This window comes from Borostomias antarcticus (genome assembly GCF_949987555.1).
Source record: "Borostomias antarcticus genome assembly, chromosome: 3".
Lineage (NCBI taxonomy): Eukaryota > Metazoa > Chordata > Actinopteri > Stomiiformes > Stomiidae > Borostomias > Borostomias antarcticus.
The window spans coordinates 20,018,369-20,038,098 of record NC_140236.1 but is presented as its reverse complement, the minus strand read 5'-3'; the positions used below and the strand labels follow the sequence as shown (position 1 = coordinate 20,038,098).

Below are 19,730 nucleotides of genomic sequence, written 5' to 3'. Positions count from 1 at the left end.
AACTAATGATATGTGAATTTCTTGTGTAAATTGTGTTTTTATTGAAAATACACCCTGGGGACTGAAATTAGCCCGAATTCTGAGAAACACCCATGTATAATAATAATAATCATAATAATAAAGGAACGACTAGTCGACTAGTCGCTTGAAATGAGGACTTCTAGTCGAGCAAAAAAATCTTTAGTCGGGGGCAGGCCTAGTATTTAGAGTCTGCTGTAGTTAGAGTCACTATTTCACATTCTGAATTGAATTGACCCAACACTATAACATTCAGCCCCCAGGGCTCCCTTCTTTATGTATCCCCTTCAAGATCCTCGAGTGTCTCATCTATGCCCGCATCGAACCAATCATTGACCCGCTGATTCCACAGGAGCAGGCCGGGTTCTGATGTGGGAGATCGACAGTAGATTAAGTCAGTTTGATGACTCAAGGACAGCTTTTCGGCCAAAAAGAAGGTCGGAGCCGTCTTTAAAGACCTGACAGCTGCCTACGACACCGTATGCCACCGCGGCCTCACCTGCAAGCTGCTCTGCCTGCTGCCGGACAGGCACATGGTCAGCATGATCATGGAGCTCGTCCGAAACCGCAGCTTTACCCTCACCACCGGTAGCGTACAGCAAAGCAGGCGGCGACGCCTTAAGAACGGCGTCCCCCAGGGATCTGTCCTGGCCCACCTCATTTTTAACATCTACAGACAAGACCTGCCGACGCAGACGACCTTGCGCTGGTGTACTTCGCTGGAGACTGGCAGGCCATGGAGAAGACCTTGAGCCAGGATATGCAGACACTAGCGGCATACCTCCGGAAATGGAGATTGAAGCGAGGCAAAGACGGTGTCGGCGGCCTTCCACTTTAACAACAAGGAAGCCAAACGTGAGCTCCGAGTGCACATCGATGGAACACTTCTGCCATACAGCGCCGAACTAACCTATCTCGCCGTGACATTGGACAGGTCGCTCACATTCTGCCGACACTTCGAGTCACTAAGCAAGAAGTTAACAGCTCATGTGGTGCTGATGAGGCGACGAGTCCGATCAGGCTGGGGCACCGGCGCAAAAACACTGCGTACGGCAGCCCTAGCCATGGTCTACTCGACCAGTGAATACTGCGCACCAGTGTGGTGTCGCAGCGCTCACACCTGACTCATCGATCCGCCTATCAACGAAGCGTTACGCATTGTGACAGGATGCCTGCATCCCAATCCTGAGGACAACCTTCCCATCTCTAAAGGCATCCAGCCCGCTGGCCTCCGCCACACAGGCTTGGGGTGGTAAAAGGATAGGCCCTCGGCCCCGAGCCTGGGAGGAGAGGAAGCAACAACCGACCCATACGAAGAAGAAGAAGCAGCGTGGGGAGGACAAGTCCTCTTAGACCAGGAGCTTTGTTTGGGCCTTTAGGTCTCGGTCTTCAAAGACTCGTTTGAAGGGGAAGGGGGAAGGGGAAGAGGTTAACATTTTCAAGAGTGCTGTTGTCCACTTTTGTCCACATAAACACACACACACACACACAGACACAGAGGCGCCCACACACACACAGGCACGCACTTGCGCACATAAACACACACACACACACACTTGAATTTGGACTGTTTGGTTGTTCAGAATGAAGCCAGATTGTTGAGAATAAACCCATATCATCAGAAGCCACCTAACTCAGACTGGATTCCACAGCTGTCCGAGAGCAAACAGAGTAAATTACTTAATCCCAATCCAACAGGCACAGAAGGGAGAGAAACCATGCATTGTTAGTAGGAATAGGGGAGGAGGGACTCTCCACTACACACTCAAACACGCCTGCACACACACACATTCACATCCGCACACACACACACACACAAACGCAGCCTGGGATGAGGGGGAAAGGTACTGTAGCGGGTGTGTAGCGGGTATTCACCACTCTTCATCTCTTTGGTTTTCCAGAAACACAGAGATTACTCCCCTCCTCTCTCTTTATCTCTCTCCCTCTCTATCGCTCTTTCACTCACTCGCTCTCGCTGTGAGGGGCCTCACCCAGCTCGGGGTCGTACTCCTCCATGGTGCTGACAAAGTGTGGTCTGGAGTAGAAGTTGTGTGGGCCGGGCTGCTGCAGGCCCCCCAGGCTGAAGAAGGCCCTGTCGCTGGCTGCGCAGCAGGAGAAAGCCCTGCGGCTGGGGATGCACGGGAACCGCGTCCAGCTCTTCACCTCCAGGTCAAATGCTTCGAACGCTGTGACAGGGAGCTTCCCCTGGCGCCCGCCTGAGTGGGGAGGCAGGGGGGAGAGGTTGGGGGTTGGTATGGAAGAGGGGAAAGAGAGGAGCGAGAGGGGGATTAATACAACTCACTCTTCTCCCACCTCTAACCCTAACCCACTCTGGTACTTTTTTTTTTTACATAACTTTTCTTATGACTTGTATTTCTTCTATTTGCACCGTTCCTATGGACACACTCCAAAACTCTTTGTTTCCCATCATCTTTTTATTTCAAGAAAGTGTACAGTGGCAGAGCTGGTTGATGGCAGGCAGAGCTGGTTGATGCTGCTAGGGAAAGGGATGTCTGGGGCCCCCTGCTGGAGCTGCTGCCTCCGCGACCCGACCCCGGATAAGCGGATGAAGATGGATGGATGGATGTACAGTGGTCAGCAACCCCAAAGAATGAACTTACAAATATTGAACATAACAGTACACAGTCTTCATATCCCTCATCCCTTCCCTCTCATCCTGTACATAATACAGATAGAAAAATAAAGAAACAAGAATTAATAAATAAATAAATACTACATAAGTGGGCGCATGTTCATACATACAAACACATTAATATACACACACACAAAATATTTTTAAAATAGAATAAAAAATAACTAGTAATAATACAAAAAAACTGAGCCAAAATTGCAAATGACAATAACATCCTTAATTTATAGTGTACTTTTCTACTAAACAAGAAAATAATGGAGACCAAAGTTCTTGGAAATTATAGCTATGGTTATGTTTTTCTTGAGTTAAACTTTCTAAATGTAAGAATTGTAATATTTGGGCCAGGAACAGTTTGAAGGTTGGATAATCATTTTTCCAAAATGAAATGATGCATTCCTTAGCTAAATCTGTTATAGTAATTAATAATCAACATTATTTTTTAATCTAACTGAGAATTTTGCATATCATTTAATAAATAAAAACAAGGATTTGAATCAAATTCTATTTCCAGAGCTGATTTAGTAAATTAATAAATTGAAAACATTGCGTATGGCAGCCCTAGCCCTGGTCTACTCAACCAGTGAATATTGCGCACTGGTGTGGTGCTGCAGCGCTCACGCCCGTCTCATCGATCCGCCTATCAACGAAGCCTTGCGCATCATGACAGGATGCCTGCGTCCCACTCCTGTGGACAACCTTCCCATCCTTGCAGGCATCCAGCCCGCTGGCCTCCGCCGCACAGGAACAACAGCACGTCTTGCCTGCCGGGCAGTGGCGCCTAACCACCTGCTCCACGACAGGCTCGCTGCAAGAGCGGAGCCTTCCTGGCGCCTCAAGTGGAGACACCTTTTTGTGCCTGCCGCACGGAATCTCCTGCAGTAATGCAGAGATCTTAACATCAGCGAGGCAGGATGGGCCGGCTACATCTGGCGTGCGGAGTGGGAGGCAAACACCACCCAAATTAGAGACACCACCCAACTCCCCTGCAGCTCCTGACACTCCTGAAAATCAGCCTGAGCCAGGGCCCTCCAGGTTAGATCATTGGACGTTTAGCTGATGAGACTTATAAGAAAGTTTTGATTTATTTGAAGGACAATTATCAACTGTTTATGTCCCCATAAAATGACATTGATAACTCACTCGCTAAACTTTTACTAAAAATCCTTACAAATATTTTGTTTCAGGCAACGGCGTCAAGGGGAAAGCATTCAAAGGAATTCAAAGAGTTAACTGAAAAAACAGATCAACATATTGGAGGCACAGCTTGCAAAAGAGAAAACTAAAACTGTCAAGTCAATGCTTTATTGGGACGTCAAAACGTGAATTCACCTATCAAAAGAAGTCTTCTTTTCCATACATCCCTGATTGAAGATATTAGAAGAAAATATGAAAATGCAAAAACAAACAGAGAGAAAAAGTTGATGGCAAAAGTGGTCAGTGCTTCACATCCTGAAGAAGTACAAGCTTCAAAAGCCCAGACTGCTTTTGGCTACTCTGAGAAGAGAGCAAAGTACCCTGTGGATCTTACCTACCGTGGGAGGAGGTGCGTCAATCGAAATGAGATTAGGAAGAACGTTACATCGTTTTTTCTTCGAGATGATGTTAGTCGAATGGCCGCAAACAGTCATACGGCTGAAGAAAAAGATGCAGAAGAGGTTGCTTACCGATACAATGAAGAACTTGCATAGGAGGTTCCTCTGAGCACATTGGCCACATGTCATACACTTCCTTTTGCCACCTCAGACCCTTTTGGGTGGTAACCCCCTCTTCCTCTGACCGTGACACGTGTCTGCAAAAAACATGAGAACTTGCAATTCATGGCCGATGCCTTGCAGAGCCAAGGGTTGCTGTCCTCAAGAAACATTGAAGAAATGTCTGAAGCAACCATGTGCCAAGGTCTATGTGCATGTGAGTGCAGTAAATGCCTCCTAAATTGTTACCCGATGCTGAAAACTCCTGGGGAAGAGAACATTATCTCAGTGGATAAGTGGATAAGATCACGAAGGATGAGAAGATGTCAACAATCACAGTGAAAAGGGAGATAACAACAACAAAGCATGACATTAACACAGATTTCCAGGAGAGGCTTCTCCATTTTACGTGCCATGTCTTCAACATTACAATGCCTACAGGGAGCTCAGGAGGAGCCTGAAGCACGAGTCCCTCTTGCATATAGATTTTAGCGAAAATTACTCATGCAAGTACAGCAAAGAAATACAATCTGTGCATTTCACACCAGGTTCACACCAGCAGGCCAGTCTGCACACTGGAGTTCTCTACACTGCTGTTGAACAAGCGCACACACCTTGTGCTCCATATCACCCTCCAGAAGACACAACCCTGTGGCCATCTGGGCCCACCTTGATCCAGTTCTGAAGGTAGTGAGAGAACGACACCCTCAAGTAAGCACTTCCTTTTTTCAGCGGCGGGCCTGCAACACAGTATCGACAAAAGGGACATTTCTTCTACCTTTCAACGGAACCCTACAAGTATGGCTTCAAAGAAATAATGTGGAATTTCTTTGAGGCTAGTCATGGGAAGGGGGCACCAGATGGTGTAGGTGGGGCCCTCAAGAGGTCAGCAGACCGGATTGTGGCCCATGGAGGAGACATCCCTGATGCCCAGAGCTTGTATGACAAGCGGAAAAGCCTAGACACATCTCTCGACCTGTTCTTCGTCCCAGGGACGGATAATGAATCAAAGACTGAGGTAAAACCTGTAGTCTGTTATCCAATGCACCCCATAGTCCTTCTGCCCCGCCTTCAGGTCCCTGTCCCCCCTCTCCCATCCAGATTACAGACTAGCTTTGTCACATCTGATCCTCTCATGTGTTGTGGTTAAGTAAAGTGCATTCATGTTTGATTTTCCACCCCCTCACTATAGGTACCTGCAATAGCTGCCGTAAAAGGCACTATGAGAATCCACCAAGCTATCAGCCTGACACCCGGCCAGATGAAATACAGAGACATTTCATGTCTGTGTAAAAGGGAGGAAGGTGTTTTGGACTGTCCCTGCTTTAACCTTCAAGAGGTCACTCTAGCTGATGTTCCTATTTCATCTGATGAGTCCCCAGCATGTGGAAAGAGACCAGATAACCCAAGAAGACCAGTAAAGATTGAGTTAAAGCACATTGGAGAGTGGTGTCGTTAATGACAATGAAGCATACCCAGGTGTCGTCGTGGATGCAGAAGGGCAGTACTGACTCATGCTCTGATGAAGTCATTCATGCCGAAACGTGTTAGCATTTTATTGTATAGCCAGATTATGAAATTGAAAAAGTGCAAAGATAGTGTTCCGTTGCCCCAAATTATTTTTGTGGAATGTGCTACCCTCAAATTTTTTGAGATCTACGAATTATACATATGTTGGGCTCAGCACTCCTCTGTCAATACAGCTGGTCGACGCACAACCTTCAACAATTCTCATGTGAAAGTGAAGTGTTTGCAGCGCAGTCGCATTAACACGTTCCATTGGCCAAGTCTCCGGGAGGACATCTGTTGGTACCATGACTGGCAGGTACTTTGCCCAATACCAGAACCACAGGCTCTGAACAAGCACTCTGTACAGGTTGAAGCATCTGTTTGTAAGTATGTGGAACAGCAAAGTGATCTCTCTGTAACATGCTGTTTTTTTTTTTTTTTTAAATCAACCGTTCTCCACTTAAAAACATTCTTCTTCTTGTTCTTCAGTTGAATATTTGACTTTCACTGTGCAGAACGATGTACCGAGTTTAACACTAAGGCCACATTAACGGCTCATTTTGGGCATCTTTATTCAGTGGCCGCATGCAGGTAGAGTGGATCAAAACCAGTCTGTTCAACTGGTAATTTCCCCCTACATGGGAAAAGGACCTTTGACATTTTTTTTACATGATTTCCTTTAGATTTATTGCATTTATGAGGCCATATAGTGACATTTCACAATGTGTCCACCCTGTCATGCCCATGGTCCACCCTGTCATGTCATTGTCCACTGTTACGGCCCCTTGCCTTCTGATGTAGGCCTATTGTTTATTTCTACCTATGTAGGCCTATAGTCTATGTATGGCCGTGTCCGAATGTGCCTACTGTATAGTACCTACTACTCCATGCAGTATGCAAAATAAATGTAGTATACTACTTAGAGTCTCCAGCGGAAATGACGGTGGTGCGTAGCAACGTACGGCTGTTTTCGTCATACCCAGCTTGAACCTGTGCCGGTAAAATGTGGTAAAATCGGGAGCGTGTCTATGTAAGTAAGTAAGTAAAGTTTATTTATATAGCACCTTTCAAGATACACAATCCCAAGGTGCTTTACAGTAAAATCAAACATAGTGGCAGACAATTAAAACAACCGCATACCGATTAAGACAAGTGCAACATAACCAAGTAGAATAAAGCAAATACAGAATGAAATAACACAAGTTAAATACTGAAGAATAAAACAATAAAAGCAAATACAGATTGATAAAACAGGTAAAAAGGCACAAAATAAAACATAAGGAGACAAATTAAAACTCACGAGGGACAGCAAGGGAAATATCAGGGCTAGCCAAACGCCTGTCTAAAAAGCAGTGTCTTCAGCTGTTTTTTTAAATTATCGCAGGACTCTATAGATCTCAACGAGAAAGGGAGAGAGTTCCATAACTTAGGGAAAGGCCCGATCACCACGAGTCACCACGTGGGTCCTGGGGACAGACAGTAGCAGTTTATCAGAAGATCGGAGGGCCCGATTGGTTGAGTGATGAAACAGGAGGTCAGCGATATAGCCAGGTGATTGTCCATGAAGGGCTTTAAAAGTGAGGAGTAGCACTTTAAAATGTACTCTGAACTTCAGGGGGAGCCAGTGCAGTGAGGCTAAAATAGGCGTAATATGAGCTCTCTTGTTGCTCCAGGTTAAAAGTCGAGCAGCTGCATTTTGGACAATTTGTAGACGGTCCAGAGCAGACTTGTTCAGACAGGTAAAAAGAACATTACAGTAGTCCAGACGGGAAGAAATGAAGGCATGGATGATCATCTCCAATTCTGGCTTGGATACAATTGACCTTAATTTGGCTATGTTCCTCAGTTGGAAGAAACAGGAACAAGTAATTTGACTGACATGATGATTAAAAGACAAGACTTGGTCAAAAATTACCCCTAGGTTGCGTGGTTTAGGTTTAGCACACGTGCTTAAAGGATAGGTTCACTGAATAACACTTTAATTTTAATGTGGGTGATTCTCACGAAACCATCTTTGGTCATGTCTGTGAGGAAATGACAGACAAAATTACAAAAATAATAATAACTAGGGCTGCGAGCAGCAGTGAGCGGGCCCTCGCACCCCACGCGTGTCGGGGTGTGGCACCGTTAAAGGGTGTGCTATTTCGGTGTGCAATACTGAGAGAAACTTCCTGTCACAAGTAGGTGGCGCTCTAAGTGTGACTCAATACCGAAGCATAGATGTGTTCAGGACGGTACCTTGATGAAGCGTGAGAAATGTTGTGTAAATCGGAAAATGTATGTAGGACTTATGATTACTTCCTGCTTGACCAGTAGGCGGCGCTATAAGTAAGACTCAATGCTGACGCACAGATGTGTTCAGGATGCGACCTTCATCAAGCATAAGCAATTTGGAGTAAATCGGATAACGTATGTAGGAGTTATGAGTACTTCCTCTTTCACCAGTAGGTGGCGCTATAAGTATGACGCAATACTGACACATAGATGTGTTCAGGACAGAACCGTCATGAAGCGTGAGACATATCGGACAAATCGGATAATGTATGGAGGAGTTATGAGGACGTCCTGTTTCACCAATAGGTGGCGCTATAAGTATGACGCAATACTGACACATAGATGTGTTCAGGACAGAACCGTCATGAAGCGTGAGACATATCGGACAAATCGGATAATGTATGGAGGAGTTATGAGGACTTCCTGTTTCACCAATAGGTGGCGCTATAAGTATGACGCAATACTGACACATAGATGTGTTCAGGACAGAACCGTCATGAAGCGTGAGATATATCGGACAAATTGGATAATGTATGGAGGAGTTATGAGGACTTCGTGTTTTATGGCGAAATGTCAAACTTTGGCGGGGCGCCACGGCAAGGGTGTTTGGTGAAAACTCAATTTTTTTGATAACTTTTGATCACAAAGGCCTTAAGATGAAGCTGACCCGATATGAAGTTGATCGGATTAAATCTGTAGGAGGAGTTCGTCGAAGTACGAGGCATGGAAATGGTCAAAACAAGGACAAAATGGCACATTAAAAGCAAAATGGCGGCCTTCCTGTTGCATGTTGGGTATAGCTCCAAGAGACATTTTAGTGCGTCTCGATGAACTACATATGCCCTCCGAATTTCGTTCGCCTACATCAAACTGAAAGGTGGGGCTCGCCATTTTAGATTTTCCAGGGGGCGCACTTGAGCCGTTTTGCCACGCCCAGTTCCGTCACCCATGAATTATCAAATTTTTCACCGGGACTGACGTATCTGCAAAGTTTCATCCGTTTTCATCGATGTTCAGGCCGCCTAAAAGGCATTTGTTTGGAGTAAAGAAGGAGAAGAATAATAACTAGGGCTGCGAGCAGCAGTGAGCGGGCCCTCGCACCCCACGCGGGTCGGGGTGTGGCGCCGTTAAAGGGTGTGCTATTTCAGTGTGCATTACTGAGAGAAACTTCCTGTCACCAGTAGGTGGCGCTCTAGGCGTGACTCAATACCGAAGCATAGATGTGTTCAGGACGGTACCTTGATGAAGCGTGAGAAATGTTGAGTAAATCGGATAACGTATGTAGGAGTTATGCGGACTTCCTGTTTCACCAGTAGGTGGCGCTGTAAGTGTGACTCAATACCGACACATAGATGGGTTCAGAAGGCCACCTTCATGAAGCGTCAGCAATTTGGTGCAAATCGGATGATGTATGCAGGAGTTATGAGGACTTCCTGTTTCACCAATAGGTGGCGCTATAAGTATGACGCAATACTGACACATAGATGTGTTCAGGACAGAACCGTCATGAAGCGTGAGCTATATCGGACAAATCGGATAATGTATGGAGGAGTTATGAGGACTTCCTGTTTCACCAATAGGTGGCGCTATAAGTATGATGCAATACTGACACATAGATGTGTTCAGGACAGAACCGTCATGAAGCGTGAGATATATCGGACGAATTGGATAATGTATGGAGGAGTTATGAGGACTTCCTGTTTCACCAATAGGTGGCGCTATAAGTATGATGCAATACTGACACATAGATGTGTTCAGGACAGAACCGTCATGAAGCGTGAGATATATCGGACAAATTGGATAATGTATGGAGGAGTTATGAGGACTTCGTGTTTTATGGCGAAATGTCAAACTTTGGCGGGGCGCCACGGCAAGGGTGTTTGGTGAAAACTCAATTTTTTTGATAAGTTTTGATCACAAAGGTCTTAAGATGAAGCTGACCCGATATGAAGTTGATCGGATGAAATCTGTAGGAGGAGTTCGTCGAAGTACGAGGCATGGAAATGGTAAAAACAAGGACAAAATGGCACATAAAGAGCAAAATGGCGGACTGAGAAATGTTGTGTAAATCGGACAAAGTATGTAGGAGTTATGAGGACTTCCTGTAAGCAGTAGGTGGCGCTGTAGGTATGACGCAATACTGACCTACAGATGTGTTCAAGATGCGACCTTCATCAAGCATGAGCAATTTGGAGTAAATCGGATAATGTATGTAGGAGTTATGAGTACTTCCTGTTTCACCAGTAGGTGGCGCTGTAAGTGTAACTCAATACCGACGCATAGATGTGTTCAGAAGGTGACCTTCATGAAGCGTCAGCAATTTGGTGCAAATCGGATGATGTATGCAGGAGTTATGAGGACTTCCTGCTTCACCAATAGGTGGCGCTATAAGTATGACGCAATACTGACACATAGATGTGTTCAGGACTGAACCGTCATGAAGCGTGAGATAAATCGGACAAATCGGATAATGTATGGAGGAGTTATGAGGACTTCCTGTTTCACCAATAGGTGGCGCTATAAGTATGACGCAATACTGACACATAGATGTGTTCAGGACAGAAGCGTCATGAAGCGTGAGATATATCGGACAAATTGGATAATGTATGGAGGAGTTATGAGGACTTCGTGTTTTATGGCGAAATGTCAAACTTTGGCGGGGCGCCACGGCAAGGGTGTTTGGTGAAAACTCAATTTTTTTGATAACTTTTGATCACAAAGGTCTTAAGATGAAGCTGACCCGATATGAAGTTGATCGGATGAAATCTGTAGGAGGAGTTCGTCGAAGTACGAGGCATGGAAATGGTAAAAACAAGGACAAAATGGCACATAAAGAGCAAAATGGCGGACTTCCTGTTGCATGTTGGGTATAGCTCCAAGAGACATTTAAGTGTGGCTCGATGAAATACATATGCCCACCAAATTTCGTTCGCCTACATCCAACTGAAAGGTGGGGCTCGCCATTTTAAACTTTCCAGGGGGCGCTCTTGAGCCGTTTTGCCACGCCCATTTCCGTCACCAATGAAATATCCGATTTTCACCAGGACTGATGTATCTGCAAAGTTTCATCCGTTTTCATCGATGTTTAGGCCGCCAAAAAGGCATTTGTTTGGGGAGAAGAAGAAGGTAGAATAATAACTAGGGCTGCGAGCAGCAGTGAGCGGGCCCTCGCACCCCACGCGGGTCGGGGTGTGGCGCAGTTAAAGGGTGTGCTATTTCGGTGTCCAGTACTGACAGAAACTTCCTGTCACCAGTAGGTGGCGCTCTAAGCGTGACTCAATACCGACGCATAGATGTGTTCAGGACAGTACCTTGATGAAGCGTGAGAAATGTTGTGTAAATCGGACAAAGTATGTAGGAGTTATGAGGACTTCCTGTTTCACCAGTAGGTGGCGCTGTAAGTGTGACTCAATACCGACACATAGATGGGTTCAGAAGGCCACCTTCATGAAGCATCAGCAATTTGGTGCAAATCGGATGATGTATGCAGGAGTTATGAGGACTTCCTGTTTCACCAATAGGTGGCGCTATACGTATGACGCAATACTGACACATAGATGTGTTCAGGACAGAACCGTCATGAAGCGTGAGATATATCGGACAAATTGGATAATGTATGGAGGAGTTATGAGGACTTCCTGTTTCACCAATAGGTGGCGCTATAAGTATGAGGCAATACTGAAACATAGATGTGTTCAGGACAGAACCGTCATGAAGCGTGAGATATATCGGACAAATTGGATAATGTATGGAGGAGTTATGAGGACTTCGTGTTTTATGGCGAAATGTCAAACTTTGGCGGGGCGCCACGGCAAGGGTGTTTGGTGAAAACTCAATTTTTTTGATAACTTTTGATCACAAAGGTCTTAAGATGAAGCTGACCCGATATGAAGTTGATCGGATGAAATCTGTAGGAGGAGTTCGTCGAAGTACGAGGCATGGAAATGTTCAAAACAAGGACAAAATGGCACATTAAGAGCAAAATGGCGGACTTCCTGTTGCATGTTGGGTATAGCTCCAAGAGACATTTAAGTGTGGCTCGATGAAATACATATGCCCACCGAATTTCGTTCGCCTACATCAAACTGAAAGTTGGGGCTCGCCATTTTAAACTTTCCAGGGGGCGCTCTTGAGCCGTTTTGCCACGCCCATTTCCGTCACCAATGAAATATCCGTTTTTCACCGGGTCTGATGTATCTGCAAAGTTTCATCCGTTTTCATCGATGTTTAGGCCGCCAAAAAGGCATTTGTTTGGGGAGAAGAAGAAGGAGAATAATAACTAGGGCTGCGAGCAGCAGTGAGCGGGCCCTCGCACCCCACGCGAGTCGGGGTGCGGCGCCGTTAAAGGCTGTGCTATTTCGGTGTCCAGTACTGAGAGAAACTTCCTGTCACCAGTAGGTGGCGCTCTAAGCGTGACTCAATACCGAAGCATAGATGTGTTCAGGACGGTACCTTGATGAAGCGTGAGAAATGTTTAGTAAATCGGATAACGTATGTAGGAGTTATGAGGACTTCCTGTATCACCAGTAGGTGGCGCTGTAAGTGTGACTCAATACCGACACATAGATGGGTTCAGAAGGCCACCTTCATGAAGCGTCAGCAATTTGGTGCAAATCGGATGATGTATGCAGGAGTTATGAGGACTTCCTGTTTCACCAATAGGTGGCGCTATACGTATGACGCAATACTGACACATAGATGTGTTCAGGACAGAACCGTCATGAAGCGTGAGCTATATCGGACAAATTGGATAATGTATGGAGGAGTTATGAGGACTTCCTGTTTCACCAATAGGTGGCGCTATAAGTATGACGCAATACTGACACATAGATGTGTTCAGGACAGAACCGTCATGAAGCGTGAGATATATCGGACAAATTGGATAATGTATGGAGGAGTTATGAGGACTTCCTGTTTCACCAATAGGTGGCGCTATAAGTATGACGCAATACTGACACATAGATGTGTTCAGGACAGAACCTTCATGAAGCGTGAGATATATCGGACAAATCCGATAATGTATGGAGGAGTTACGGGGACTTCCTGTTTCACCAATAGGTGGCGCTATAAGTATGACGCAATACTGACACATAGATGTGTTCAGGACAGAACCTTCATGAAGCGTGAGATATATCGGACAAATCCGATAATGTATGGAGGAGTTACGGGGACTTCCTGTTTCACCAATAGGTGGCGCTATAAGTATGACGCAATACTGACACATAGATGTGTTCAGGACAGAACCGTCATGAAGCGTGAGATATATATCGGAAAAATCCGATAATGTATGGAGGAGTTATGGGGACTTCCTGTTTCACCAATAGGTGGCGCTATAAGTATGATGCAATACTGACACATAGATGTGTTCAGGACAGAACCGTCATGAAGCGTGAGATATATCGGACAAATCCGATAATGTATGGAGGAGTTATGGGGACTTCCTGTTTCACCAATAGGTGGCGCTATAAGTATGACGCAATACTGACACATAGATGTGTTCAGGACAGAACCGTCATGAAGCGTGAGATATATCGGACAAATTGGATAATGTATGGAGGAGTTATTAGGACTTCCTGTTTCACCAATAGGTGGCGCTATAAGTATGACGCAATACTGACACATAGATGTGTTCAGGACAGAACCGTCATGAAGCGTGAGATATATCGGACAAATTGGATAATGTATGTAGGAGTTATGAGGACATCGTGTTTTATGGCGAAATGTCAAACTTTGGCGGGGCGCCACGGCAAGGGTGTTTGGTGAAAACTCAATTTTTTTGATAACTTTTGATCACAAAGGTCTTAAGATGAAGCTGACCCGATATGAAGTTGATCGGATGAAATCTGTAGGAGGAGTTCGTCGAAGTACGAGGCATGGAAATGGTCAAAACAAGGACAAAATGGCACATTAAAAGCAAAATGGCGGCCTTCCTGTTGCATGTTGGGTATAGCTCCAAGAGACATTTTAGTGCGTCTCGATGAACTACATATGCCCTCCGAATTTCGTTCGCCTACATCAAACTGAAAGGTGGGGCTCGCCATTTTAGATTTTCCAGGGGGCGCTCTTGAGCCGTTTTGCCACGCCCATTTCCGTCACCCATGAATTATCAAATTTTTCACCGGGCCTGACGTATCTGCAAAGTTTCATCCGTTTTCATCGATGTTTAGGCCGCCAAAAAGGCATTTGTTTGGGGAGAAGAAGGAGAAGGTAGAAGGTAGAAGGTAGAACTAGGGCTGCGAGCAGCATTGAGCGGGCCCTCGCACCCCATGCGTGTCGGGGTGTGGCGCCGTTAAAGGGTGTGCTATTTCGGTGTGCAGTACTGAGAGAAACTTCCATTCACCAGTAGGTGGCGCTCTAAGCGTGACTCAATACCGAAGTATAGATGTGTTCAGGACGGTACCTTGATGAAGCGTGAGAAATGTTGAGTAAATCGGACAATGTATGTAGGAGTTATGATGACTACCTGCTTGACCTGTAGGTGGCGCTATAAGTATGACTCAATACTGACCTACAGATGTGTTCAGGATGGGACCTTCATCAAGCGTGAGCAATTTGGAGTAAATCGGATGACGTATGTAGGAGTTATGAGGACTTCCTGTTTCACCAGTAGGTGGCGCTGTAAGTGTGACTCAATACCGACACATAGATGGGTTCAGAAGGCCACCTTCATGAAGCGTCAGCAATTTGGTGCAAATCGGATGATGTATGCAGGAGTTATGAGGACTTCCTGTTTCACCAACAGGTGGCGCTATTCGTATGACGCAATACTGAAACATAGATGTGTTCAGGACAGAACCGTCATGAAGCGTGAGATATATCGGACAAATTGGATAATGTATGGAGGAGTTATGAGGACTTCCTGTTTCACCAATAGGTGGCGCTATAAGTATGATGCAATACTGACACATAGATGTGTTCAGGACAGAACCGTCATGAAGCGTGAGATATATCGGACAAATCGGATAATGTATGGAGGAGTTATGAGGACTTCCTGTTTCACCAATAGGTGGCGCTATAAGTATGATGCAATACTGACACATAGATGTGTTCAGGACAGAACCGTCATGAAGCGTGAGATATATCGGACGAATCGGATAATGTATGGAGGTGTTATGAGGACTTCCTGTTTCACCAATAGGTGGCGCTATAAGTATGATGCAATACTGACACATAGATGTGTTCAGGACAGAACCGTCATGAAGCGTGAGATATATCGGACAAATCGGATAATGTATGTAGGAGTTATGAGGACATCGTGTTTTATGGCGAAATGTCAAACTTTGGCGGGGCGCCACGGGAAGGGTGTTTGGTAAAAACTCAATTTTTTTGATAACTTTTGATCACAAAGGTCTTAAGATGAAGCTGACCGAATATGAAGTTGATCGGATGAAATCTGTAGGAGGAGTTCGTTGAAATACGAGGCATGGAAATGGTCAAAACAAGGACAAAATGGCACATTAAAAGCAAAATGGCGGCCTTCCTGTTGCATGTTGGGTACAGCTCCAAGAGACATTTTAGTGTGGCTCGATGAAATACATATGCCCACCGAATTTCGTTCGCCTATATCAAACCGAAAGGTGGGGCTCACCATTTTAAATTTTCCAGGGGGCGCTCTTGAGCCGTTTTGCCACGCCCATTTCCCTCACCCATGAATTATCAAATTTTTCACCGGGACTGACGTATCTGCAAAGTTTTATCCGTTTTCATCGATGTTTAGGCCGCCAAAAAGGCATTTGTTTTGGAAGAAGGAGAAGGTAGAATAATAATAATAATAATAATAATAATCCTTCGAGTTTCAATAGGGCCTCGCACCGCCAGTGCTCGGGCCCTAATAATAATCCTTCGAAATACAATAGGGCCTCGCACCGCCAGTGCTCGGGCCCTAATAATCCTTCGAAATACAATAGGGCCTCGCACCGCCAGTGCTCGGGCCCTAATAACTAGGGCTGCGAGCAGCAGTGAGCGGGCCCTCGCACCCCACGCGGGTCGGGGTGTGGCGCCGTTAAAGGGTGTGCTATTTCGGTGTCCAGTACTGACAGAAACTTCCTGTCACCAGTAGGTGGCGCTCTAAGCGTGACTCAATACCGACGCATAGATGTGTTCAGGACAGTACCTTGATGAAGCGTGAGAAATGTTGTGTAAATCGGACAAAGTATGTAGGAGTTATGAGGACTTCCTGTAAGCAGTAGGTGGTGCTGTAGGTATGACGCAATACTGACCTACAGATGTGTTCAAGATGCGACCTTCATCAAGCATGAGCAATTTGGAGTAAATCGGATAATGTATGTAGGAGTTATGAGTACTTCCTGTTTCACCAGTAGGTGGCGCTGTAAGTGTAACTCAATACCGATGCATAGATGTGTTCAGAAGGTGACCTTCATGAAGCGTCAGCAATTTGGTGCAAATCGGATGATGTATGCAGGAGTTATGAGGACTTCCTGTTTCACCAATAGGTGGCGCTAAAAGTATGACGCAATACTGACACATAGATGTGTTCAGGACAGAACCGTCATGAAGCGTGAGATAAATCGGACAAATCGGATAATGTATGGAGGAGTTATGAGGACTTCCTGTTTCACCAATAGGTGGCGCTATAAGTATGACGCAATACTGACACATAGATGTGTTCAGGACAGAACCGTCATGAAGCGTGAGATATATAGGACAAATTGGATAATGTATGGAGGAGTTATGAGGACTTCCTGTTTCACCAATAGGTGGCGCTATAAGTATGACACAATACTGACACATAGATGTGTTCAGGACAGAACCGTCATGAAGCGTGAGATATATCGGACAAATCCGATAATGTATGGAGGAGTTATGAGGACCTCGTGTTTTATTGCGAAATGTCAAACTTTGGCGGGGCGCCACGGGAAGGGTGTTTGGTGAAAACTCAATTTTTTTGATAACTTTTGATCACAAAGGTCTTAAGATGAAGCTGACCGATTATGAAGTTGATCGGATGAAATCTGTAGGAGGAGTTCGTTGAAATACGAGGCATGGAAATGGTCAAAACAAGGACAAAATGGCACATTAAAAGCAAAATGGCGGACTTCCTATTGCATGTTGGGTATAGATCCAAGAGACATTTTAGTGTGTCTCGATGAACTACATATGCCCACCGAATTTCGTTCGCCTACATCAAACTGAAAGGTGGGGCTCGCCATTTGAAATTTCCCAGGGGGCGCTCTTGAGCCGTTTTGCCACGCCCATTTCTGTCACCCATGAATTATCAAATTTTTCACCGGGACTGACATATCTGCAAAGTTTCATCCGTTTTCACCCATGTTTAGGCCGCCAAAAATGCATTTGTTTTGGAAGAAGGAGAAGGTAGGAGAATAATAATCCTTCGAAATACAATAGGGCCTCGCACCGCCAGTGCTCGGGCCCTAACTAGAGCTGCGATCAGCAGTGAGCGGGCCCTCGCACCCCACGCGGGTCGGGGTGTGGCGCCATTAAAGGGTGTGCTATTTCGGTGTCCAGTACTGACAGAAACTTCCTGTCACCAGTAGGTGGCGCTCTAAGTGTGACTCAATACCGACGCATAGATGTGTTCAGGACAGTACCTTGATGAAGCGTGAGAAATGTTGTGTAAATCGGACAAAGTATGTAGGAGTTATGAGGACTTCCTGTAAGCAGTGGGTGGCGCTGTAGGTATGACGCAATACTGACCTACAGATGTGTTCAAGATGCGACCTTCATCAAGCATGAGCAATTTGGAGTAAATCGGATAATGTATGTAGGAGTTATGAGTACTTCCTGTTTCACCAGTAGGTGGCGCTGTAAGTGTAACTCAATACCGACGCATAGATGTGTTCAGAAGGTGACCTTCATGAAGCGTCAGCAATTTGGTGCAAATCGTATGATGTATGCAGGAGTTATGAGGACTTCCTGTTTCACCAATAGGTGGCGCTATAAGTATGACGCAATACTGACACATAGATGTGTTCAGGACAGACCCATCATGAAGCGTGAGATAAATCGGACAAATCGGATAATGTATGGAGGAGTTATGAGGACTTCCTGTTTCACCAATAGGTGGCGCTATAAGTATGACGCAATACTGACACATAGATGTGTTCAGGACAGAACCTTCATGAAGCATGAGATATATCGGACGAATTGGATAATGTATGGAGGAGTTGTGAGGACTTCCTGTTTCACCAATAGGTGGCGCTATAAGTATGATGCAATACTGACACATAGATGTGTTCAGGACAGAACCGTCATGAAGCGTGAGATATATCGGACAAATCGGATAATGTATGGAGGAGTTATGAGGACATCGTGTTTTATGGCGAAATGTCAAACTTTGGCGGGGCGCCACGGCAAGGGTGTTTGGTGAAAACTCAATTTTTTTGATAACTTTTGATCAGAAAGGCCTTAAAATGAAGCTGACCCGATATGAAGTTGATCGGATGAAATCTGTAGGAGGAGTTCGTTGAAGTACGAGGCATGGAAATGGTAATAACAAGGGAAAATGGCACATTAAAAGCAAAATGGCGGACTTCCTGTTGCATGTTGGGTATAGCTCCAAGAGACATTTGAGTGTGGCTCGATGAAATACATATGCCCACCGAATTTCGTTCGCCTACATCAAACTGAAAGGTGGGGCTCGCCATTTTAAACTTTCCAGGGGGCGCTCTTGAGCCGTTTTGCCACGCCCATTTCCGTCACCCATGAATTATCAAATTTTTCACCGGGACTGACGTATCTGCAAAGTTTCATCCGTTTTCATCGATGTTCAGGCCGCCTAAAAGGCATTTGTTTGGAGTAAAGAAGAATAATAACTAGTGCTGCGAGCAGCAGTGAGCGGGCCCTCGCACCCCACGCGGGTCGGGGTGTGGCGCCGTTAAAGGGTGTGCTATTTCGGTGTCCAGTACTGACAGAAACTCCCTGTCACCAGTAGGTGGCGCTCTAAGCGTGACTCAATACCGACGCATAGATGTGTTCAGGACGGTACCTTGATGAAGCGTGAGAAATGTTGTGTAAATCGGACAAAGTATGTAGGAGTTATGAGGACTTCCTGTAAGCAGTAGGTGGCGCTGTAGGTATGAAGCAATACTGACCTACAGATGTGTTCAAGATGCGACCTTCATCAAGCATGAGCAATTTGGAGTAAATCGGATAACGTATGTAGGAGTTATGAGTACTTCCTGTTTCACCAGTAGGTGGCGCTGTAAGTGTGACTCAATACCGACGCATAGATGTGTTCAGAAGGTGACCTTCACGAAGCGTAAGTAATTTGGTGCAAATCGGATGATGTATGCAGGAGTTATGAGGACTTCCTGTTTCACCAATAGGTGGCGCTATAAGTATGACGCAATACTGACACATAGATGTGTTCAGGACAGAACCGTCATGAAGCGTGAGATATATCGGACAAATTGGATACTGTATGGAGGAGTTATGAGGACTTCCTGTTTCACCAGTAGGTGGTGCTGTAAGTGTGACTCAATACCAACACATAGATGGGTTCAGAAGGCCACCTTCATGAAGCATCAGCGATTTGGTGCAAATCGGATGATGTATGCAGGAGTTATGAGGACTTCCTGTTTCACCAATAGGTGGCGCTATAAGTA

General features: G+C 45.5%; 1 protein-coding gene across 1 annotated transcript in view; it reads right to left on the bottom strand.

Moving 5' to 3' along the window:
• The window catches only part of klhdc8b (kelch domain containing 8B), a gene marked incomplete at both ends in the record, with an annotated part of 406,850 nt that overhangs the window by 61,151 nt on the left and 325,969 nt on the right, over window positions 1-19,730 (bottom strand). The window contains one exon of the mRNA XM_084461788.1: window positions 2,010-2,234. Within this exon, the coding sequence (XP_084317914.1) occupies window positions 2,010-2,234 (225 nt within the window). The remainder of the gene's footprint in view (window positions 1-2,009; window positions 2,235-19,730) is intronic.